The sequence below is a fragment of the Botryllus schlosseri genome, chromosome 13 (assembly GCF_051294905.1).
Source record: "Botryllus schlosseri isolate E-star chromosome 13, Bs_hap1, whole genome shotgun sequence".
Lineage (NCBI taxonomy): Eukaryota > Metazoa > Chordata > Ascidiacea > Stolidobranchia > Styelidae > Botryllus > Botryllus schlosseri.
In genome coordinates, this window is record NC_137248.1 from 6,126,047 (window position 1) to 6,146,699 (window position 20,653).

Here is a 20,653-nt window from a genome sequence, read left to right on the forward strand (position 1 = left end):
CGACAAAACCGTATCAGGTCAAAATAAGATAGAAACTGCACTGCCTGCTGCTTAAGCTTGGCACAACGTTGAGTTACGGTACTCATCTCTTTTACGCTGTTCTCGATCTCATCATGTAAAAATGCACTCTCAATCCTGGAGTTGATGCGAGCACGCGATTTCTCTATCCTCGTCTTCAGAAACTTTGGTACAACTCTTTTCTTTATACAAGCCTTAAGAAAGGCTACATGATACCGTAGATTTCGAATTTTCCCCCGAGTTCTGACCAACTTATTCAGGATCTCCAATTGTTGGTCACTGTACCGTTTGCGAAAGTATTTAAACAAGTGATTTGTGGTACAGAACTTCAGAATAACGCGAAACAATAACTTCATATTGTTAATTTATTCGCTAAAAGCTTTTCGACTAACTCTCATCAGTAGCGAACGTTAGTGATGGGGTGAATCAAATTCGAAATGTAAGAACTATTTTGTCTGTATGACGTAATAATAACAAAAACAAACAACTAGTAGACGGGCTAGATACGGTAGTAACGGTACAAAACAAACGTTAACGAGTACATATTCGGTTATAAATAACCGAAAACACAACACATAACATTAATGAAATATTCCAAGAGTGTAGAGGCGTTCCTTCTGGCGACAGAGAATCGGCTTTCGTAGCTTTATGATCGTAGATTCCAGGACCTTTAAATGAAACAGAGAACGGCCACGAGCAAGTATAGAAAATTGACTGTCATTGTAATGATCAGCACATTCTGGATGGGATAAGAGATGCTGTCCAATAGCCGAATTACAAGCAGTAACTTGATCATAATCACGCAGTGTGTCAACAGACTGCGATGAAGGAGTTGGAGAAACAATATTTATTCTAATTTGCCGTGGGACATGCTGGCGAATTCTTTGCTGCAAGCGCTGAGACGTGCGACCTACATACCGACTGTCACATCGGCACGTGTATTCATATATTATGTTGCTTTGATTTGTCGCAGGTAGCACATCCTTTTGCGTTGCAGGCATCAGAGATTTCGTCATGAAGATTATCTGAGGTTCTACTTGTGAAAAACAATGGCTCACTGACGATTTAATTTGTTTTTCAAACCTGTTGGACACTTTCCCAATCCAAGGAAGATGCAAATAAACAGGACATTTTCTAGGTCCAAACGGTTTAACTTTTCTGAAATCTTTGAGTTTACGATCTATGGTCATTTTAATGATATGATCAGGATAACCATTTGACTGAAAGATTGACCGAATGTTCTCCAATTCAGAATCAAGTTTGACTTTACTACAAATCATCAGAGCCCTGTGTACCAGAGTTCTTATCAAATTTACTTTACGTTTTACTGGACAGAAAGAATCCCACGAAATGTATTGCCCACTGAATGTAGGCTTACGGTAAACTGATGTAACAAAATTAGCACCCGTCTTTTCCACTACAACATCAAGGAATGCTAATGAATTATTGACCTCTTTTTCCATGGTGAATTTCAGTGATGGGTGAAGACCATTCAATTTGCTCAGAAACAAATCACACTGGGATTCATTTTCAAATATGGCGAAGGTGTCATCAACATATCTTTGATACATTAATGGTCGATCAATATCTTCGAATAACCGTTTTTCGTAATACCCCACAAAAATGTTAGCCAGAATGGGACCAAGCGGCGATCCCATTGCAACACCATCGATCTGTGTATATATGGTGTTATTGAAACTAAATTCGACATCACAAGTGATCAATCGCATTAATTTAACAAAAGAAGACCTTGAGAATGGAGGAGATGGAAGGACACCACCATAGAGTTCATTGGCACAAATCTCTATAGTCTCTTGAACTGGCACGTTCGTGAATAAACTAGATATATCAAACGAACACATAGAGATTTCGGACTCATCGAGATCAACATTACGAATGGTATCAGCAAATGTGAACGAGTCACGAATGCAGTTACCACCATAGAACAAACTCACCGGCTCAAGATATCTCGCAATCCACTTCGCGACTTTGTGATACGCTGATCCAACCATCGATAGTATCGGACGTAAGGGTACATTCGATTTATGGGTCTTCGGAAGACCATACATACGTGGTCGAATGGAGCCAGTGGGTCTGATGTCGTCGTATTCAGCAGAAGAGATTTTTCCCGCCTTCTTGAGGGTCAATAGTAGACGCTGAATACGAGCTTCTATCTTGGAGGTGTTGTCATTGTCACACGCAGGGCCAAGGATTTCGAATTTAGACTTGTCGCCAAGAATTAAATCCATTTTAGAAATGTAGTCACACTTATTCAAAATGACTACACCAGATCCTTTATCAGGTTTGGTTATGTGAATTGACTTATTGGATTTCAGGGATCTGATGCTCCTGTAGCAATCGGAAGTCATCGTGAAATCACTTCTGTCGATTGGAGTTCCACAAAAACCATGCGCTAAGCTACTTAGTTTGGCTTTAAGGGCCACAATTTTCTCACTGTGTTCCTTTGCTCTGCTTTCATCATCAAATTTCTGGTGATGATGTGACAATTGTCCAAGTAATACCTCAAATTCAGCAAAGACTTCCTCACGCTTGATTTCTGTCGGTGGCACAGAAAAATCCAGACCAAGAGATAGTACCAACTCTTCTGTGTCACTCAGCTCATAGTCCGATAAGTTGGTAATAACCTTACTACCAGCAACTGCCTTGGTACCGTATCGTGTCTTGAGAAGCAAGCTGATGTTACGCTCATTCTGCCGTACCTTCTCATCCTCTTTACGTGCATCAATTTTGGCCATATAACGACAAAACCGTATCAGGTCAAAATAAGATAGAAACTGCACTGCCTGCTGCTTAAGCTTGGCACAACGTTGAGTTACGGTACTCATCTCTTTTACGCTGTTCTCGATCTCATCATGTAAAAATGCACTCTCAATCCTGGAGTTGATGCGAGCACGCGATTTCTCTATCCTCGTCTTCAGAAACTTTGGTACAACTCTTTTCTTTATACAAGCCTTAAGAAAGGCTACATGATACCGTAGATTTCGAATTTTCCCCCGAGTTCTGACCAACTTATTCAGGATCTCCAATTGTTGGTCACTGTACCGTTTGCGAAAGTATTTAAACAAGTGATTTGTGGTACAGAACTTCAGAATAACGCGAAACAATAACTTCATATTGTTAATTTATTCGCTAAAAGCTTTTCGACTAACTCTCATCAGTAGCGAACGTTAGTGATGGGGTGAATCAAATTCGAAATGTAAGAACTATTTTGTCTGTATGACGTAATAATAACAAAAACAAACAACTAGTAGACGGGCTAGATACGGTAGTAACGGTACAAAACAAACGTTAACGAGTACATATTCGGTTATAAATAACCGAAAACACAACACATAACATTAATGAAATATTCCAAGAGTGTAGAGGCGTTCCTTCTGGCGACAGAGAATCGGCTTTCGTAGCTTTATGATCGTAGATTCCAGGACCTTTAAATGAAACAGAGAACGGCCACGAGCAAGTATAGAAAATTGACTGTCATTGTAATGATCAGCACATTCTGGATGGGATAAGAGATGCTGTCCAATAGCCGAATTACAAGCAGTAACTTGATCATAATCACGCAGTGTGTCAACAGACTGCGATGAAGGAGTTGGAGAAACAATATTTATTCTAATTTGCCGTGGGACATGCTGGCGAATTCTTTGCTGCAAGCGCTGAGACGTGCGACCTACATACCGACTGTCACATCGGCACGTGTATTCATATATTATGTTGCTTTGATTTGTCGCAGGTAGCACATCCTTTTGCGTTGCAGGCATCAGAGATTTCGTCATGAAGATTATCTGAGGTTCTACTTGTGAAAAACAATGGCTCACTGACGATTTAATTTGTTTTTCAAACCTGTTGGACACTTTCCCAATCCAAGGAAGATGCAAATAAACAGGACATTTTCTAGGTCCAAACGGTTTAACTTTTCTGAAATCTTTGAGTTTACGATCTATGGTCATTTTAATGATATGATCAGGATAACCATTTGACTGAAAGATTGACCGAATGTTCTCCAATTCAGAATCAAGTTTGACTTTACTACAAATCATCAGAGCCCTGTGTACCAGAGTTCTTATCAAATTTACTTTACGTTTTACTGGACAGAAAGAATCCCACGAAATGTATTGCCCACTGAATGTAGGCTTACGGTAAACTGATGTAACAAAATTAGCACCCGTCTTTTCCACTACAACATCAAGGAATGCTAATGAATTATTGACCTCTTTTTCCATGGTGAATTTCAGTGATGGGTGAAGACCATTCAATTTGCTCAGAAACAAATCACACTGGGATTCATTTTCAAATATGGCGAAGGTGTCATCAACATATCTTTGATACATTAATGGTCGATCAATATCTTCGAATAACCGTTTTTCGTAATACCCCACAAAAATGTTAGCCAGAATGGGACCAAGCGGCGATCCCATTGCAACACCATCGATCTGTGTATATATGGTGTTATTGAAACTAAATTCGACATCACAAGTGATCAATCGCATTAATTTAACAAAAGAAGACCTTGAGAATGGAGGAGATGGAAGGACACCACCATAGAGTTCATTGGCACAAATCTCTATAGTCTCTTGAACTGGCACGTTCGTGAATAAACTAGATATATCAAACGAACACATAGAGATTTCGGACTCATCGAGATCAACATTACGAATGGTATCAGCAAATGTGAACGAGTCACGAATGCAGTTACCACCATAGAACAAACTCACCGGCTCAAGATATCTCGCAATCCACTTCGCGACTTTGTGATACGCTGATCCAACCATCGATAGTATCGGACGTAAGGGTACATTCGATTTATGGGTCTTCGGAAGACCATACATACGTGGTCGAATGGAGCCAGTGGGTCTGATGTCGTCGTATTCAGCAGAAGAGATTTTTCCCGCCTTCTTGAGGGTCAATAGTAGACGCTGAATACGAGCTTCTATCTTGGAGGTGTTGTCATTGTCACACGCAGGGCCAAGGATTTCGAATTTAGACTTGTCGCCAAGAATTAAATCCATTTTAGAAATGTAGTCACACTTATTCAAAATGACTACACCAGATCCTTTATCAGGTTTGGTTATGTGAATTGACTTATTGGATTTCAGGGATCTGATGCTCCTGTAGCAATCGGAAGTCATCGTGAAATCACTTCTGTCGATTGGAGTTCCACAAAAACCATGCGCTAAGCTACTTAGTTTGGCTTTAAGGGCCACAATTTTCTCACTGTGTTCCTTTGCTCTGCTTTCATCATCAAATTTCTGGTGATGATGTGACAATTGTCCAAGTAATACCTCAAATTCAGCAAAGACTTCCTCACGCTTGATTTCTGTCGGTGGCACAGAAAAATCCAGACCAAGAGATAGTACCAACTCTTCTGTGTCACTCAGCTCATAGTCCGATAAGTTGGTAATAACCTTACTACCAGCAACTGCCTTGGTACCGTATCGTGTCTTGAGAAGCAAGCTGATGTTACGCTCATTCTGCCGTACCTTCTCATCCTCTTTACGTGCATCAATTTTGGCCATATAACGACAAAACCGTATCAGGTCAAAATAAGATAGAAACTGCACTGCCTGCTGCTTAAGCTTGGCACAACGTTGAGTTACGGTACTCATCTCTTTTACGCTGTTCTCGATCTCATCATGTAAAAATGACTCCAGGATTGAGAGTGCATTTTTACATGATGAGATCGAGAACAGCGTAAAAGAGATGAGTACCGTAACTCAACGTTGTGCCAAGCTTAAGCAGCAGGCAGTGCAGTTTCTATCTTATTTTGACCTGATACGGTTTTGTCGTTATATGGCCAAAATTGATGCACGTAAAGAGGATGAGAAGGTACGGCAGAATGAGCGTAACATCAGCTTGCTTCTCAAGACACGATACGGTACCAAGGCAGTTGCTGGTAGTAAGGTTATTACCAACTTATCGGACTATGAGCTGAGTGACACAGAAGAGTTGGTACTATCTCTTGGTCTGGATTTTTCTGTGCCACCGACAGAAATCAAGCGTGAGGAAGTCTTTGCTGAATTTGAGGTATTACTTGGACAATTGTCACATCATCACCAGAAATTTGATGATGAAAGCAGAGCAAAGGAACACAGTGAGAAAATTGTGGCCCTTAAAGCCAAACTAAGTAGCTTAGCGCATGGTTTTTGTGGAACTCCAATCGACAGAAGTGATTTCACGATGACTTCCGATTGCTACAGGAGCATCAGATCCCTGAAATCCAATAAGTCAATTCACATAACCAAACCTGATAAAGGATCTGGTGTAGTCATTTTGAATAAGTGTGACTACATTTCTAAAATGGATTTAATTCTTGGCGACAAGTCTAAATTCGAAATCCTTGGCCCTGCGTGTGACAATGACAACACCTCCAAGATAGAAGCTCGTATTCAGCGTCTACTATTGACCCTCAAGAAGGCGGGAAAAATCTCTTCTGCTGAATACGACGACATCAGACCCACTGGCTCCATTCGACCACGTATGTATGGTCTTCCGAAGACCCATAAATCGAATGTACCCTTACGTCCGATACTATCGATGGTTGGATCAGCGTATCACAAAGTCGCGAAGTGGATTGCGAGATATCTTGAGCCGGTGAGTTTGTTCTATGGTGGTAACTGCATTCGTGACTCGTTCACATTTGCTGATACCATTCGTAATGTTGATCTCGATGAGTCCGAAATCTCTATGTGTTCGTTTGATATATCTAGTTTATTCACGAACGTGCCAGTTCAAGAGACTATAGAGATTTGTGCCAATGAACTCTATGGTGGTGTCCTTCCATCTCCTCCATTCTCAAGGTCTTCTTTTGTTAAATTAATGCGATTGATCACTTGTGATGTCGAATTTAGTTTCAATAACACCATATATACACAGATCGATGGTGTTGCAATGGGATCGCCGCTTGGTCCCATTCTGGCTAACATTTTTGTGGGGTATTACGAAAAACGGTTATTCGAAGATATTGATCGACCATTAATGTATCAAAGATATGTTGATGACACCTTCGCCATATTTGAAAATGAATCCCAGTGTGATTTGTTTCTGAGCAAATTGAATGGTCTTCACCCATCACTGAAATTCACCATGGAAAAAGAGGTCAATAATTCATTAGCATTCCTTGATGTTGTAGTGGAAAAGACGGGTGCTAATTTTGTTACATCAGTTTACCGTAAGCCTACATTCAGTGGGCAATACATTTCGTGGGATTCTTTCTGTCCAGTAAAACGTAAAGTAAATTTGATAAGAACTCTGGTACACAGGGCTCTGATGATTTGTAGTAAAGTCAAACTTGATTCTGAATTGGAGAACATTCGGTCAATCTTTCAGTCAAATGGTTATCCTGATCATATCATTAAAATGACCATAGATCGTAAACTCAAAGATTTCAGAAAAGTTAAACCGTTTGGACCTAGAAAATGTCCTGTTTATTTGCATCTTCCTTGGATTGGGAAAGTGTCCAACAGGTTTGAAAAACAAATTAAATCGTCAGTGAGCCATTGTTTTTCACAAGTAGAACCTCAGATAATCTTCATGACGAAATCTCTGATGCCTGCAACGCAAAAGGATGTGCTACCTGCGACAAATCAAAGCAACATAATATATGAATACACGTGCCGATGTGACAGTCGGTATGTAGGTCGCACGTCTCAGCGCTTGCAGCAAAGAATTCGCCAGCATGTCCCACGGCAAATTAGAATAAATATTGTTTCTCCAACTCCTTCATCGCAGTCTGTTGACACACTGCGTGATTATGATCAAGTTACTGCTTGTAATTCGGCTATTGGACAGCATCTCTTATCCCATCCAGAATGTGCTGATCATTACAATGACAGTCAATTTTCTATACTTGCTCGTGGCCGTTCTCTGTTTCATTTAAAGGTCCTGGAATCTACGATCATAAAGCTACGAAAGCCGATTCTCTGTCGCCAGAAGGAACGCCTCTACACTCTTGGAATATTTCATTAATGTTATGTGTTGTGTTTTCGGTTATTTATAACCGAATATGTACTCGTTAACGTTTGTTTTGTACCGTTACTACCGTATCTAGCCCGTCTACTAGTTGTTTGTTTTTGTTATTATTACGTCATACAGACAAAATAGTTCTTACATTTCGAATTTGATTCACCCCATCACTAACGTTCGCTACTGATGAGAGTTAGTCGAAAAGCTTTTAGCGAATAAATTAACAATATGAAGTTATTGTTTCGCGTTATTCTGAAGTTCTGTACCACAAATCACTTGTTTAAATACTTTCGCAAACGGTACAGTGACCAACAATTGGAGATCCTGAATAAGTTGGTCAGAACTCGGGGGAAAATTCGAAATCTACGGTATCATGTAGCCTTTCTTAAGGCTTGTATAAAGAAAAGAGTTGTACCAAAGTTTCTGAAGACGAGGATAGAGAAATCGCGTGCTCGCATCAACTCCAGGATTGAGAGTGCATTTTTACATGATGAGATCGAGAACAGCGTAAAAGAGATGAGTACCGTAACTCAACGTTGTGCCAAGCTTAAGCAGCAGGCAGTGCAGTTTCTATCTTATTTTGACCTGATACGGTTTTGTCGTTATATGGCCAAAATTGATGCACGTAAAGAGGATGAGAAGGTACGGCAGAATGAGCGTAACATCAGCTTGCTTCTCAAGACACGATACGGTACCAAGGCAGTTGCTGGTAGTAAGGTTATTACCAACTTATCGGACTATGAGCTGAGTGACACAGAAGAGTTGGTACTATCTCTTGGTCTGGATTTTTCTGTGCCACCGACAGAAATCAAGCGTGAGGAAGTCTTTGCTGAATTTGAGGTATTACTTGGACAATTGTCACATCATCACCAGAAATTTGATGATGAAAGCAGAGCAAAGGAACACAGTGAGAAAATTGTGGCCCTTAAAGCCAAACTAAGTAGCTTAGCGCATGGTTTTTGTGGAACTCCAATCGACAGAAGTGATTTCACGATGACTTCCGATTGCTACAGGAGCATCAGATCCCTGAAATCCAATAAGTCAATTCACATAACCAAACCTGATAAAGGATCTGGTGTAGTCATTTTGAATAAGTGTGACTACATTTCTAAAATGGATTTAATTCTTGGCGACAAGTCTAAATTCGAAATCCTTGGCCCTGCGTGTGACAATGACAACACCTCCAAGATAGAAGCTCGTATTCAGCGTCTACTATTGACCCTCAAGAAGGCGGGAAAAATCTCTTCTGCTGAATACGACGACATCAGACCCACTGGCTCCATTCGACCACGTATGTATGGTCTTCCGAAGACCCATAAATCGAATGTACCCTTACGTCCGATACTATCGATGGTTGGATCAGCGTATCACAAAGTCGCGAAGTGGATTGCGAGATATCTTGAGCCGGTGAGTTTGTTCTATGGTGGTAACTGCATTCGTGACTCGTTCACATTTGCTGATACCATTCGTAATGTTGATCTCGATGAGTCCGAAATCTCTATGTGTTCGTTTGATATATCTAGTTTATTCACGAACGTGCCAGTTCAAGAGACTATAGAGATTTGTGCCAATGAACTCTATGGTGGTGTCCTTCCATCTCCTCCATTCTCAAGGTCTTCTTTTGTTAAATTAATGCGATTGATCACTTGTGATGTCGAATTTAGTTTCAATAACACCATATATACACAGATCGATGGTGTTGCAATGGGATCGCCGCTTGGTCCCATTCTGGCTAACATTTTTGTGGGGTATTACGAAAAACGGTTATTCGAAGATATTGATCGACCATTAATGTATCAAAGATATGTTGATGACACCTTCGCCATATTTGAAAATGAATCCCAGTGTGATTTGTTTCTGAGCAAATTGAATGGTCTTCACCCATCACTGAAATTCACCATGGAAAAAGAGGTCAATAATTCATTAGCATTCCTTGATGTTGTAGTGGAAAAGACGGGTGCTAATTTTGTTACATCAGTTTACCGTAAGCCTACATTCAGTGGGCAATACATTTCGTGGGATTCTTTCTGTCCAGTAAAACGTAAAGTAAATTTGATAAGAACTCTGGTACACAGGGCTCTGATGATTTGTAGTAAAGTCAAACTTGATTCTGAATTGGAGAACATTCGGTCAATCTTTCAGTCAAATGGTTATCCTGATCATATCATTAAAATGACCATAGATCGTAAACTCAAAGATTTCAGAAAAGTTAAACCGTTTGGACCTAGAAAATGTCCTGTTTATTTGCATCTTCCTTGGATTGGGAAAGTGTCCAACAGGTTTGAAAAACAAATTAAATCGTCAGTGAGCCATTGTTTTTCACAAGTAGAACCTCAGATAATCTTCATGACGAAATCTCTGATGCCTGCAACGCAAAAGGATGTGCTACCTGCGACAAATCAAAGCAACATAATATATGAATACACGTGCCGATGTGACAGTCGGTATGTAGGTCGCACGTCTCAGCGCTTGCAGCAAAGAATTCGCCAGCATGTCCCACGGCAAATTAGAATAAATATTGTTTCTCCAACTCCTTCATCGCAGTCTGTTGACACACTGCGTGATTATGATCAAGTTACTGCTTGTAATTCGGCTATTGGACAGCATCTCTTATCCCATCCAGAATGTGCTGATCATTACAATGACAGTCAATTTTCTATACTTGCTCGTGGCCGTTCTCTGTTTCATTTAAAGGTCCTGGAATCTACGATCATAAAGCTACGAAAGCCGATTCTCTGTCGCCAGAAGGAACGCCTCTACACTCTTGGAATATTTCATTAATGTTATGTGTTGTGTTTTCGGTTATTTATAACCGAATATGTACTCGTTAACGTTTGTTTTGTACCGTTACTACCGTATCTAGCCCGTCTACTAGTTGTTTGTTTTTGTTATTATTACGTCATACAGACAAAATAGTTCTTACATTTCGAATTTGATTCACCCCATCACTAACGTTCGCTACTGATGAGAGTTAGTCGAAAAGCTTTTAGCGAATAAATTAACAATATGAAGTTATTGTTTCGCGTTATTCTGAAGTTCTGTACCACAAATCACTTGTTTAAATACTTTCGCAAACGGTACAGTGACCAACAATTGGAGATCCTGAATAAGTTGGTCAGAACTCGGGGGAAAATTCGAAATCTACGGTATCATGTAGCCTTTCTTAAGGCTTGTATAAAGAAAAGAGTTGTACCAAAGTTTCTGAAGACGAGGATAGAGAAATCGCGTGCTCGCATCAACTCCAGGATTGAGAGTGCATTTTTACATGATGAGATCGAGAACAGCGTAAAAGAGATGAGTACCGTAACTCAACGTTGTGCCAAGCTTAAGCAGCAGGCAGTGCAGTTTCTATCTTATTTTGACCTGATACGGTTTTGTCGTTATATGGCCAAAATTGATGCACGTAAAGAGGATGAGAAGGTACGGCAGAATGAGCGTAACATCAGCTTGCTTCTCAAGACACGATACGGTACCAAGGCAGTTGCTGGTAGTAAGGTTATTACCAACTTATCGGACTATGAGCTGAGTGACACAGAAGAGTTGGTACTATCTCTTGGTCTGGATTTTTCTGTGCCACCGACAGAAATCAAGCGTGAGGAAGTCTTTGCTGAATTTGAGGTATTACTTGGACAATTGTCACATCATCACCAGAAATTTGATGATGAAAGCAGAGCAAAGGAACACAGTGAGAAAATTGTGGCCCTTAAAGCCAAACTAAGTAGCTTAGCGCATGGTTTTTGTGGAACTCCAATCGACAGAAGTGATTTCACGATGACTTCCGATTGCTACAGGAGCATCAGATCCCTGAAATCCAATAAGTCAATTCACATAACCAAACCTGATAAAGGATCTGGTGTAGTCATTTTGAATAAGTGTGACTACATTTCTAAAATGGATTTAATTCTTGGCGACAAGTCTAAATTCGAAATCCTTGGCCCTGCGTGTGACAATGACAACACCTCCAAGATAGAAGCTCGTATTCAGCGTCTACTATTGACCCTCAAGAAGGCGGGAAAAATCTCTTCTGCTGAATACGACGACATCAGACCCACTGGCTCCATTCGACCACGTATGCATGGTCTTCCGAAGACCCATAAATCGAATGTACCCTTACGTCCGATACTATCGATGGTTGGATCAGCGTATCACAAAGTCGCGAAGTGGATTGCGAGATATCTTGAGCCGGTGAGTTTGTTCTATGGTGGTAACTGCATTCGTGACTCGTTCACATTTGCTGATACCATTCGTAATGTTGATCTCGATGAGTCCGAAATCTCTATGTGTTCGTTTGATATATCTAGTTTATTCACGAACGTGCCAGTTCAAGAGACTATAGAGATTTGTGCCAATGAACTCTATGGTGGTGTCCTTCCATCTCCTCCATTCTCAAGGTCTTCTTTTGTTAAATTAATGCGATTGATCACTTGTGATGTCGAATTTAGTTTCAATAACACCATATATACACAGATCGATGGTGTTGCAATGGGATCGCCGCTTGGTCCCATTCTGGCTAACATTTTTGTGGGGTATTACGAAAAACGGTTATTCGAAGATATTGATCGACCATTAATGTATCAAAGATATGTTGATGACACCTTCGCCATATTTGAAAATGAATCCCAGTGTGATTTGTTTCTGAGCAAATTGAATGGTCTTCACCCATCACTGAAATTCACCATGGAAAAAGAGGTCAATAATTCATTAGCATTCCTTGATGTTGTAGTGGAAAAGACGGGTGCTAATTTTGTTACATCAGTTTACCGTAAGCCTACATTCAGTGGGCAATACATTTCGTGGGATTCTTTCTGTCCAGTAAAACGTAAAGTAAATTTGATAAGAACTCTGGTACACAGGGCTCTGATGATTTGTAGTAAAGTCAAACTTGATTCTGAATTGGAGAACATTCGGTCAATCTTTCAGTCAAATGGTTATCCTGATCATATCATTAAAATGACCATAGATCGTAAACTCAAAGATTTCAGAAAAGTTAAACCGTTTGGACCTAGAAAATGTCCTGTTTATTTGCATCTTCCTTGGATTGGGAAAGTGTCCAACAGGTTTGAAAAACAAATTAAATCGTCAGTGAGCCATTGTTTTTCACAAGTAGAACCTCAGATAATCTTCATGACGAAATCTCTGATGCCTGCAACGCAAAAGGATGTGCTACCTGCGACAAATCAAAGCAACATAATATATGAATACACGTGCCGATGTGACAGTCGGTATGTAGGTCGCACGTCTCAGCGCTTGCAGCAAAGAATTCGCCAGCATGTCCCACGGCAAATTAGAATAAATATTGTTTCTCCAACTCCTTCATCGCAGTCTGTTGACACACTGCGTGATTATGATCAAGTTACTGCTTGTAATTCGGCTATTGGACAGCATCTCTTATCCCATCCAGAATGTGCTGATCATTACAATGACAGTCAATTTTCTATACTTGCTCGTGGCCGTTCTCTGTTTCATTTAAAGGTCCTGGAATCTACGATCATAAAGCTACGAAAGCCGATTCTCTGTCGCCAGAAGGAACGCCTCTACACTCTTGGAATATTTCATTAATGTTATGTGTTGTGTTTTCGGTTATTTATAACCGAATATGTACTCGTTAACGTTTGTTTTGTACCGTTACTACCGTATCTAGCCCGTCTACTAGTTGTTTGTTTTTGTTATTATTACGTCATACAGACAAAATAGTTCTTACATTTCGAATTTGATTCACCCCATCACTAACGTTCGCTACTGATGAGAGTTAGTCGAAAAGCTTTTAGCGAATAAATTAACAATATGAAGTTATTGTTTCGCGTTATTCTGAAGTTCTGTACCACAAATCACTTATTTTTTAAATATTATCCCAACTATATTTTACACGGTTTATACTGGGAGACCCGATATGACCGGAGTCTTCTAGGCCGGAGTCACCCAAGCATATTGGCAGTATTAATGATAATATGAATCAATTTCTTTTCTCAGTCGAGTAGCACAGCAAAGAGTAACGAAATAAACAAAAGTAAATAAAAGACAGCAACACTAGTGAAGGACGGTTATCATTGTTAACACTGTGATCAGAAAATAACAATTTGACCCATGTACACAGTGGTAATATTATTGTAGCATATAAAATGAAACAAAACAACATCACTGTGGTCATGAGATATGTTCTTCTTAGTACTTGGATAAGAACACTGCTCAATAATACAATTTATTCTATTCTCTCAAATAGTATTTATTGTTAATACAACGAATTGTCACTCTTTGTGAAGTACATGATAGCTTGTTGTGTGAATGAGAAAACTCTGCGTGTCTTCTCTCTTGAATTCAATAATCAATATTCGTCAGATTATATTTTCATCTGATCAAGACACACTCAATGCGATAAGACACAATGTGATGTAGTGAACAGATAGGAGGATGCTGAACGACCGGTTACGGTCTCTTAAACTGGCATTCACCTGGACATAGTGCTCGATGTCATAGCTCTTTTTCAATGTTAATCTCTATTCCGCGGCTCTTTCTTGCTATGTCCATTCCTTATGAGTGTGTTTTTCTGGGCATTTTTTCTCTGTAAGAACAGCGACGCAGGGGAAGAGGAGCCCAGATATACCTCGAACCCAGGCCACCTGGTTAGCAGGCGCTTATCGTCACCACTGACTCCCCGCACTACGCTAACTCCACCGCAAAATCACGATCAAGATACACACTATAGAAATGATCCCTGAAAATATGATTCAATTCTCCCTTCCTCAATTCAGGAGCTTTCCTCGAATTGGATGCGTAACGTACCCAAGATGGTCCGTCGTAGGGGAGCAATATTGCCTCAGCCGGTTTCGTCTTGCGCCCCCACCCCTAGCCCCACACCTTTGGACGTAGGAAACGCGGACATCGTTTGGAGCACGGATAAAGCACAGGTTTGCCTGCTATTCGTAATATTAATATCAAGCTGTGATTTTATGCAGATATGTTGCATACCAGGGTCGCGATCGGATTGACAAGATGGAGCCGGAATCGAGACCACAAACCGGACAGTCGTTGGCACTCGATGATTGGGTAATTTTGATGCATTTCCAGTACTATTTGCGTATCTGAAAAGTGATGTTTTGTAGAAAATGAAAAAGAAAAACCCTCCACGTAGGTTGCCTCCTGTGAAGTCAAAAAGATCAAAATTCAAGCCAGAGACGCCACAAGGTAAAAAAATAATTGCTGTTTCTGCTTTTGGTAAAATGCAAATAGAGCTACCGCCTTCACAATTCTACCCCGTGTATTCACCAGGCTGAAATGATTACACTTAGCACGGCCTAAATTTGCTGATAGATGTATGGACACAGGACACGATTAAAGAATAGAATGGGTGCTATAGTCGACAGCATATTCATATCGGTTGCTCATTTTCGTTGTAGAGCTTGAGCACAATAATGAAACGTAGTATAATTGCATTAGCAAACCGAGCGAGGGTAGCTTTCTGGCTCGTTTTCAAGATATCTTCAGCTAGCTCAGGGTGGGCAGACCTGCTTCATGCGGGTGTCGCATATCAATAATCTTGGCTTGAAAAGAGCCACAACACAAAAATTATCGAATGAAGTTTATTATTGTGTGGTGATACCGTGCGTCTCCACCTGGGCTTCAAGGTGTTTGAAATCAGACTGATATGACGTCTAAGCAGTGCGGAGCAGTCCTTCAAGTACGGACATTTCATTGACCAAACTCTGCAATTACTACTAGCCTTTACCATACAAATGGATGAGCCATATTCACCATTGTTGGCCCGGAAATGATTGTGACCTGTGCTGTCGTAATTAATATCCAAGTTCGTTGTTGAACGCAATGGTTTGTCATTGATTCGAGAGTTCAATTGCAAATTTCTAACCCTTAGTGCTACCTTCTCCTAAATTTTACAAGTCTTGCGCAGACCATAAGGAAAGAAACGGCACGAAGACAATACGCGATAAATGCACCAATTTATAATCAGGTTAAACCTCAGTAGCACAATGGTGAAGCGCATGTGCAATCATTAAAGAGCGAGCCGCAGTTTGCCTACCCCTGAGTTAGCTGGCATCTATGCTGTAATCAAAATTACGGTACGCGGGTCGGAGTTACGTTTGGCTTGTGCATTGTCAAGATTGTTCTTTTCTGTGAATGAACTGTTGTAATCGTCATTGTTGGTAGACTGAACGCAATGTTGTAATTTTTCCGATCAAAATTCTAAAAGTCAACTTGAGCTATATTTTTTTCGTGCAGTCAAAAGCATATCACCGGCACCGAGGGAGTATATAAACCCAGCCGCCGACATACATCAGAAACAATGTGACATACTGCCTGGGTTAATCGGATTGGACGACTCGTCTGGTAATAACCTGAGCATACTCCGATTGTGACACTTTGTAATTGTTAACTATTGACAGACGACACGCCATCACTTGGCGCGATGCATTCGTCCGGCACACGTCGCGGACCTATTGCAGTGGAGCCGGACACCGTCATTTCGTGCCCTGGAACTTTGATCCAAGCGCGGCCAGCGGAGATACGTGACAGTGCGCAGTTCTCGCAGCGTTACAACCTACGATCTACTCGCGTGCTGAGCCAGCCGGAATATTCCGCTGATATACCGATCAGAAGTTCACGTTTCTCCCTGGCTTACGCAACGCGCCACGCACGCTGATGCGATTATCTCAGCGACATTTTGCAACGAATACTTCGAAATCATTTTTGTGATATATTGCCTCTTGTTATCTTCCGTTTTTCAGATGCAAACTGTAATATTGCAGAAAGAAGCGTCTTGCCTACAGTGCCAATTTTTGTAAAGCCATCATATTTTTTACCGTTTTGCAGTTGATCGGTCAATCATTTTTGCTACCGTCCCGTAACCCTATAGCAGCCAACTTCCGTGATAATTGCGCTAATCAAAATGGTACACTTTGGTGTTTCACTATTTTTTGTATCAAACTAGTTATGATGTGGACATTCAGTTACCTGATGCAGTGTGATCTTTCTCTCGGTGCTAGAGTTATGTATTCTGTAGAATTTCAGCACTATTGTTTTCCGTGTTTTACTCATTGCCTTTCCTGTACATATACATATTGTTTTGTCATCTTTCAATCATGCCATTGGCCATCCAACCAAGTTTCAGTTTTATGACATGATTTTTAATTGAATTTTGCCAATTTTGTAGCCTCACTTTGTTACTGTATAATCATGTGTAAGATTGATTGTTTCTCCTGTTTTTTTTACATTGAGCTTAACGTTGCATGTGATTAGGATTGTAGATATAACAAACAGGGTTGTAATGACTCGAGTCATGACTCGACTCGAGTCACGATTTTCGGATGACTCGACTCGGCTCGAGTCATTTTCTCAAAATACGGAAATGACTCGACTCGACTCAATCTGTGGATTGACTCGACTTGGACTCGAGTCATTCCGCATGACTCGAAGCAAGTCATTGACTCGAGATTCAGACGGCCAAGACCAACATTTCATTGTAATTTCGAAGCCAACACATTATTGGGATTTCGTTTGTTGGTACTGGTGCTTGAAAATGCCACCAGAAACTGCTAAAAGTGAGGAAAATTGATATATCATAAATGCGAACCATTCAATATCACCAAACAGAGTTTAAAAAGTGGGTTTAGGGATACTGTAACTGGAAACGGAGCAGTCAACACAATGACTCGGACTCGAGTCATAATACCATGACTCGGACTCGATCCTCTGTTCGCTGACTTGGACTCGGACTTGACTCGGTGGGAATTGAAAATGACTCGACTTGACTCGAGTAAAAATATATAAAAGTGAGATTGACTTGTGACTCGGAGCCTTGTGACTTGGTTACAACCCTGATAACAAATTGGAATATTCCTGGGACTCGCTAATTATTGTTGGTTTTACTAAATCATGTATTCATAGTATTACAATTTTAGATATGTTCCAGTATAGGGCAATTTCGTCACAATGTTGGTTGAATCTCAGTGATTTCATGCTCATTCTTTATCGCGTTCGCAATTTTTTTCGTCGTGTTTGTGATAAGATCGCATGGCATACCGGTCATAAGAAAACTTTTTCAGAATACTGAAGATTTTTTTTCTTATGGAGAGCATGTAATAACCGCCCGGATGTAGATGCCACGCCTACAAGTGTTCCAATAATGTACGATTTTGGCACTATGTGTGTCGAATCTGACCAGAGACATGTAACTATTTTTCTCTTGTGAAACAATATTTGTAGAAGGGCCATCTTGAAGACGTGCTTGATTTTGTATTGTTTGTGTGTTGTCTAAATACAATCTTCGTATGGTCAGGGGAGAATCGTTCATCTAATGGCTGCTGACAGGGGTAGGCTATAGGCTGTACTGTCCGTGCGAGCTGAGCGAGATAGCTTAATGGTTATGCATCCGGCTTCGTAGGTAGGTCGTGGGCCGAATCCGCAGCCGGGTCAGACCGATTAGAAAACCGGCATCCACGGCTATCCCGCTAGGCGCTCAGCAGTCAGGGATAGCGTGGAGAAAAATCATGGTGGTTGGTGTAGATCAGGTAACCGTATCGCCTCTTCATCATGAAAGCATTACTCGTGCGCTACCCTCACTGAATTAATGGCCACATAAGAAGTGACAGAGAGCATCCGCCAATTTTTAACTATTTGCTCTATCGAGGAATATTATTATGGACTTGGATTTTGTAATTGCCGCGAGTAGATATCATAACGCGAAACAATAACTTCATGTTGTTAATTTATTCGCTAAAAGCTTCTCGACTGACTGTTATCAGTAGCTGCAACCATTCTTTGGCTGCAACTAGCTGCTTGTTTTTGATATTATTACGTCATGCAGACAAAATACTTCCTACATCTCGAATTTGTTTCACCCTATTGCTGAGAACGCTGACGTTCGCTACTGATGAGAGTCTGTCGAAAAGCTTTTATAGCGAATAAATTAACAATATGAAGTTATTGTTTCGCGTTATTCTGAAGCTCTGCATCCCAAATGGCTTGTATAGAGTATATTATGCGTGTAGGCCTACCATACGCACGTTATGAAAACGATGCCTGGTGAGCAAATTTGACGCAATGCAAGTTGCACCATTTCTTCAAGCGAACCAATTTATATGTCTCTGACAATGATATGTATTGGTTTTTCCAATTGGTATATGCAATTATGCATTGACGTACGTATTATTGTCCGATACATAAACTTTGTTGGCTTCATCCTCGGTTCAAGGTCGCTTTTAGACGCCCTATTACGGCTCCGCATTTTTTTCGTGTTATAGGCCATTCAAAATTTCAAGCCAACCAAGATTATATATCTCTCGGGCAATTATATGTATATTCACTATTCATTAATATCATTGTTTTACCGCCCTCTTCATTCATCCTTCGATCGGAGACCAGGGACATTCCAAAGTTATTTCAGCGTCGAGAATAGTGTTTTAGCATGAGATAGATATATACAGAGCAAGTTGTCCGCTTCAAACAAGCCCCTGGACAGGTAAGAGATCTGCAAGTTCTGCATAAGTCTATACTACGAGCAGTTTCTACTGAATCAATATACTAGTCAGACCTCAAGTTTATCGGACCAGGACCTTGCATATCGATCTCGCCTTCCGTCACATGGCACCTCGTTTTGTCGCTTGCCTTTTTGTATTATTTTCTTTTGCATTTAATTCAGTGTGTACGCCTGCATGTACGAGTGCACATCCCTCCTCTTCAAATCACATAGGCCGGGGGAGGGGGTGTCAGATTTTAAGTCGTATCGACACCTTATCTTTTCATTGTATCGCAGTCTTATGGTGTTCTGAATCGATGAAAATTCTAAATAAATTAATAATAAACTGAACTGAAGAATATTCTTGGGTAGTAAGAGCGATGTTCAGGCCGTGTTATTTTTGGCATTTCAGGAGCCAGATGCCAAAACTGCCAAAAATAAAAATTTGAAAATGCCAAAAATAAGCAATGTTTGGCATATGCCAAAAATAACACGACCTGCCAAATAGTGTATTTCGTTCATGGTGTTGTGTTAACAGGACCGCGTTACAAGCGAAAAGAGCGTTTGTGAAAGGCAGGTTTCTTAATCTGGATCCAGCCCACCCATTAGGGGTGAAAGCATGGTGTCCTAAATGGTGTGGGCACAGCGAGATTGAACGGCTGACTGCATTTGGTTTACGTCATACTTTCCACTTGTCCAAAGGCAATTTTACAACCATTTTTGACCGGTTTGTCGAGCGCTAAATTTGATAAAACGGGTATCAATGAGAAGCTGCCGCAGTACTGATTATTAAAATATAAATTATATTCTGCTCATGGAACTGGAACCCCCCAAAATCAACCACGATTTTTGCATTGTGATCGAGTTGAACATTGTGACGCAACGAACTGTCTGGCTATTTGTGAGCTGCATAGTCTCGTTTTGCCAGACAGTCTTGTTGCGTCAATGTTCTTAAACAAGCTAACCTTCCCAGGACTCTTCCATGCGAGTTGGTAATATTAAAGCCACCTGAAGTGACAAAAGTCCTCCGAAAATATATCAGTAGACTGAAGGAGAAATGATAGTCGGGCTACTAAATAGAATGTGTTGAGAGACAACCATAGGTGGTCAGTAACGAAGTACTTCTACTTTTTCGAAGTACTCAAGTAGTTTTCCTCTACTTCTGGTACTTACTCAAGTACATCTAAT

The 20,653-nt window shown here is 40.6% G+C and overlaps 1 protein-coding gene across 2 annotated transcripts in view; it reads left to right on the forward strand.

The window, feature by feature from the left end:
• LOC145454387 (protein smoothened-like) overlaps window positions 1–18,285 on the forward strand; it is a 36,468-nt gene extending 18,183 nt beyond the window's left edge. The window contains exons 13-17 of one of the 2 annotated variants that reach the window (XM_080332384.1): window positions 14,748–14,903; window positions 14,968–15,042; window positions 15,099–15,180; window positions 16,231–16,338; window positions 16,395–18,285. In XM_080332384.1, the coding sequence (XP_080188510.1) occupies window positions 14,748–14,903; window positions 14,968–15,042; window positions 15,099–15,180; window positions 16,231–16,338; window positions 16,395–16,651 (678 nt within the window). In that variant the 3' untranslated portion in view covers window positions 16,652–18,285. The remainder of the gene's footprint in view (window positions 1–14,747; window positions 14,904–14,967; window positions 15,043–15,098; window positions 15,181–16,230; window positions 16,339–16,394) is intronic. The other variant, XM_080332385.1, reaches the window with a different exon arrangement.
• Window positions 18,286–20,653: the final 2,368 nt, after the last annotated feature.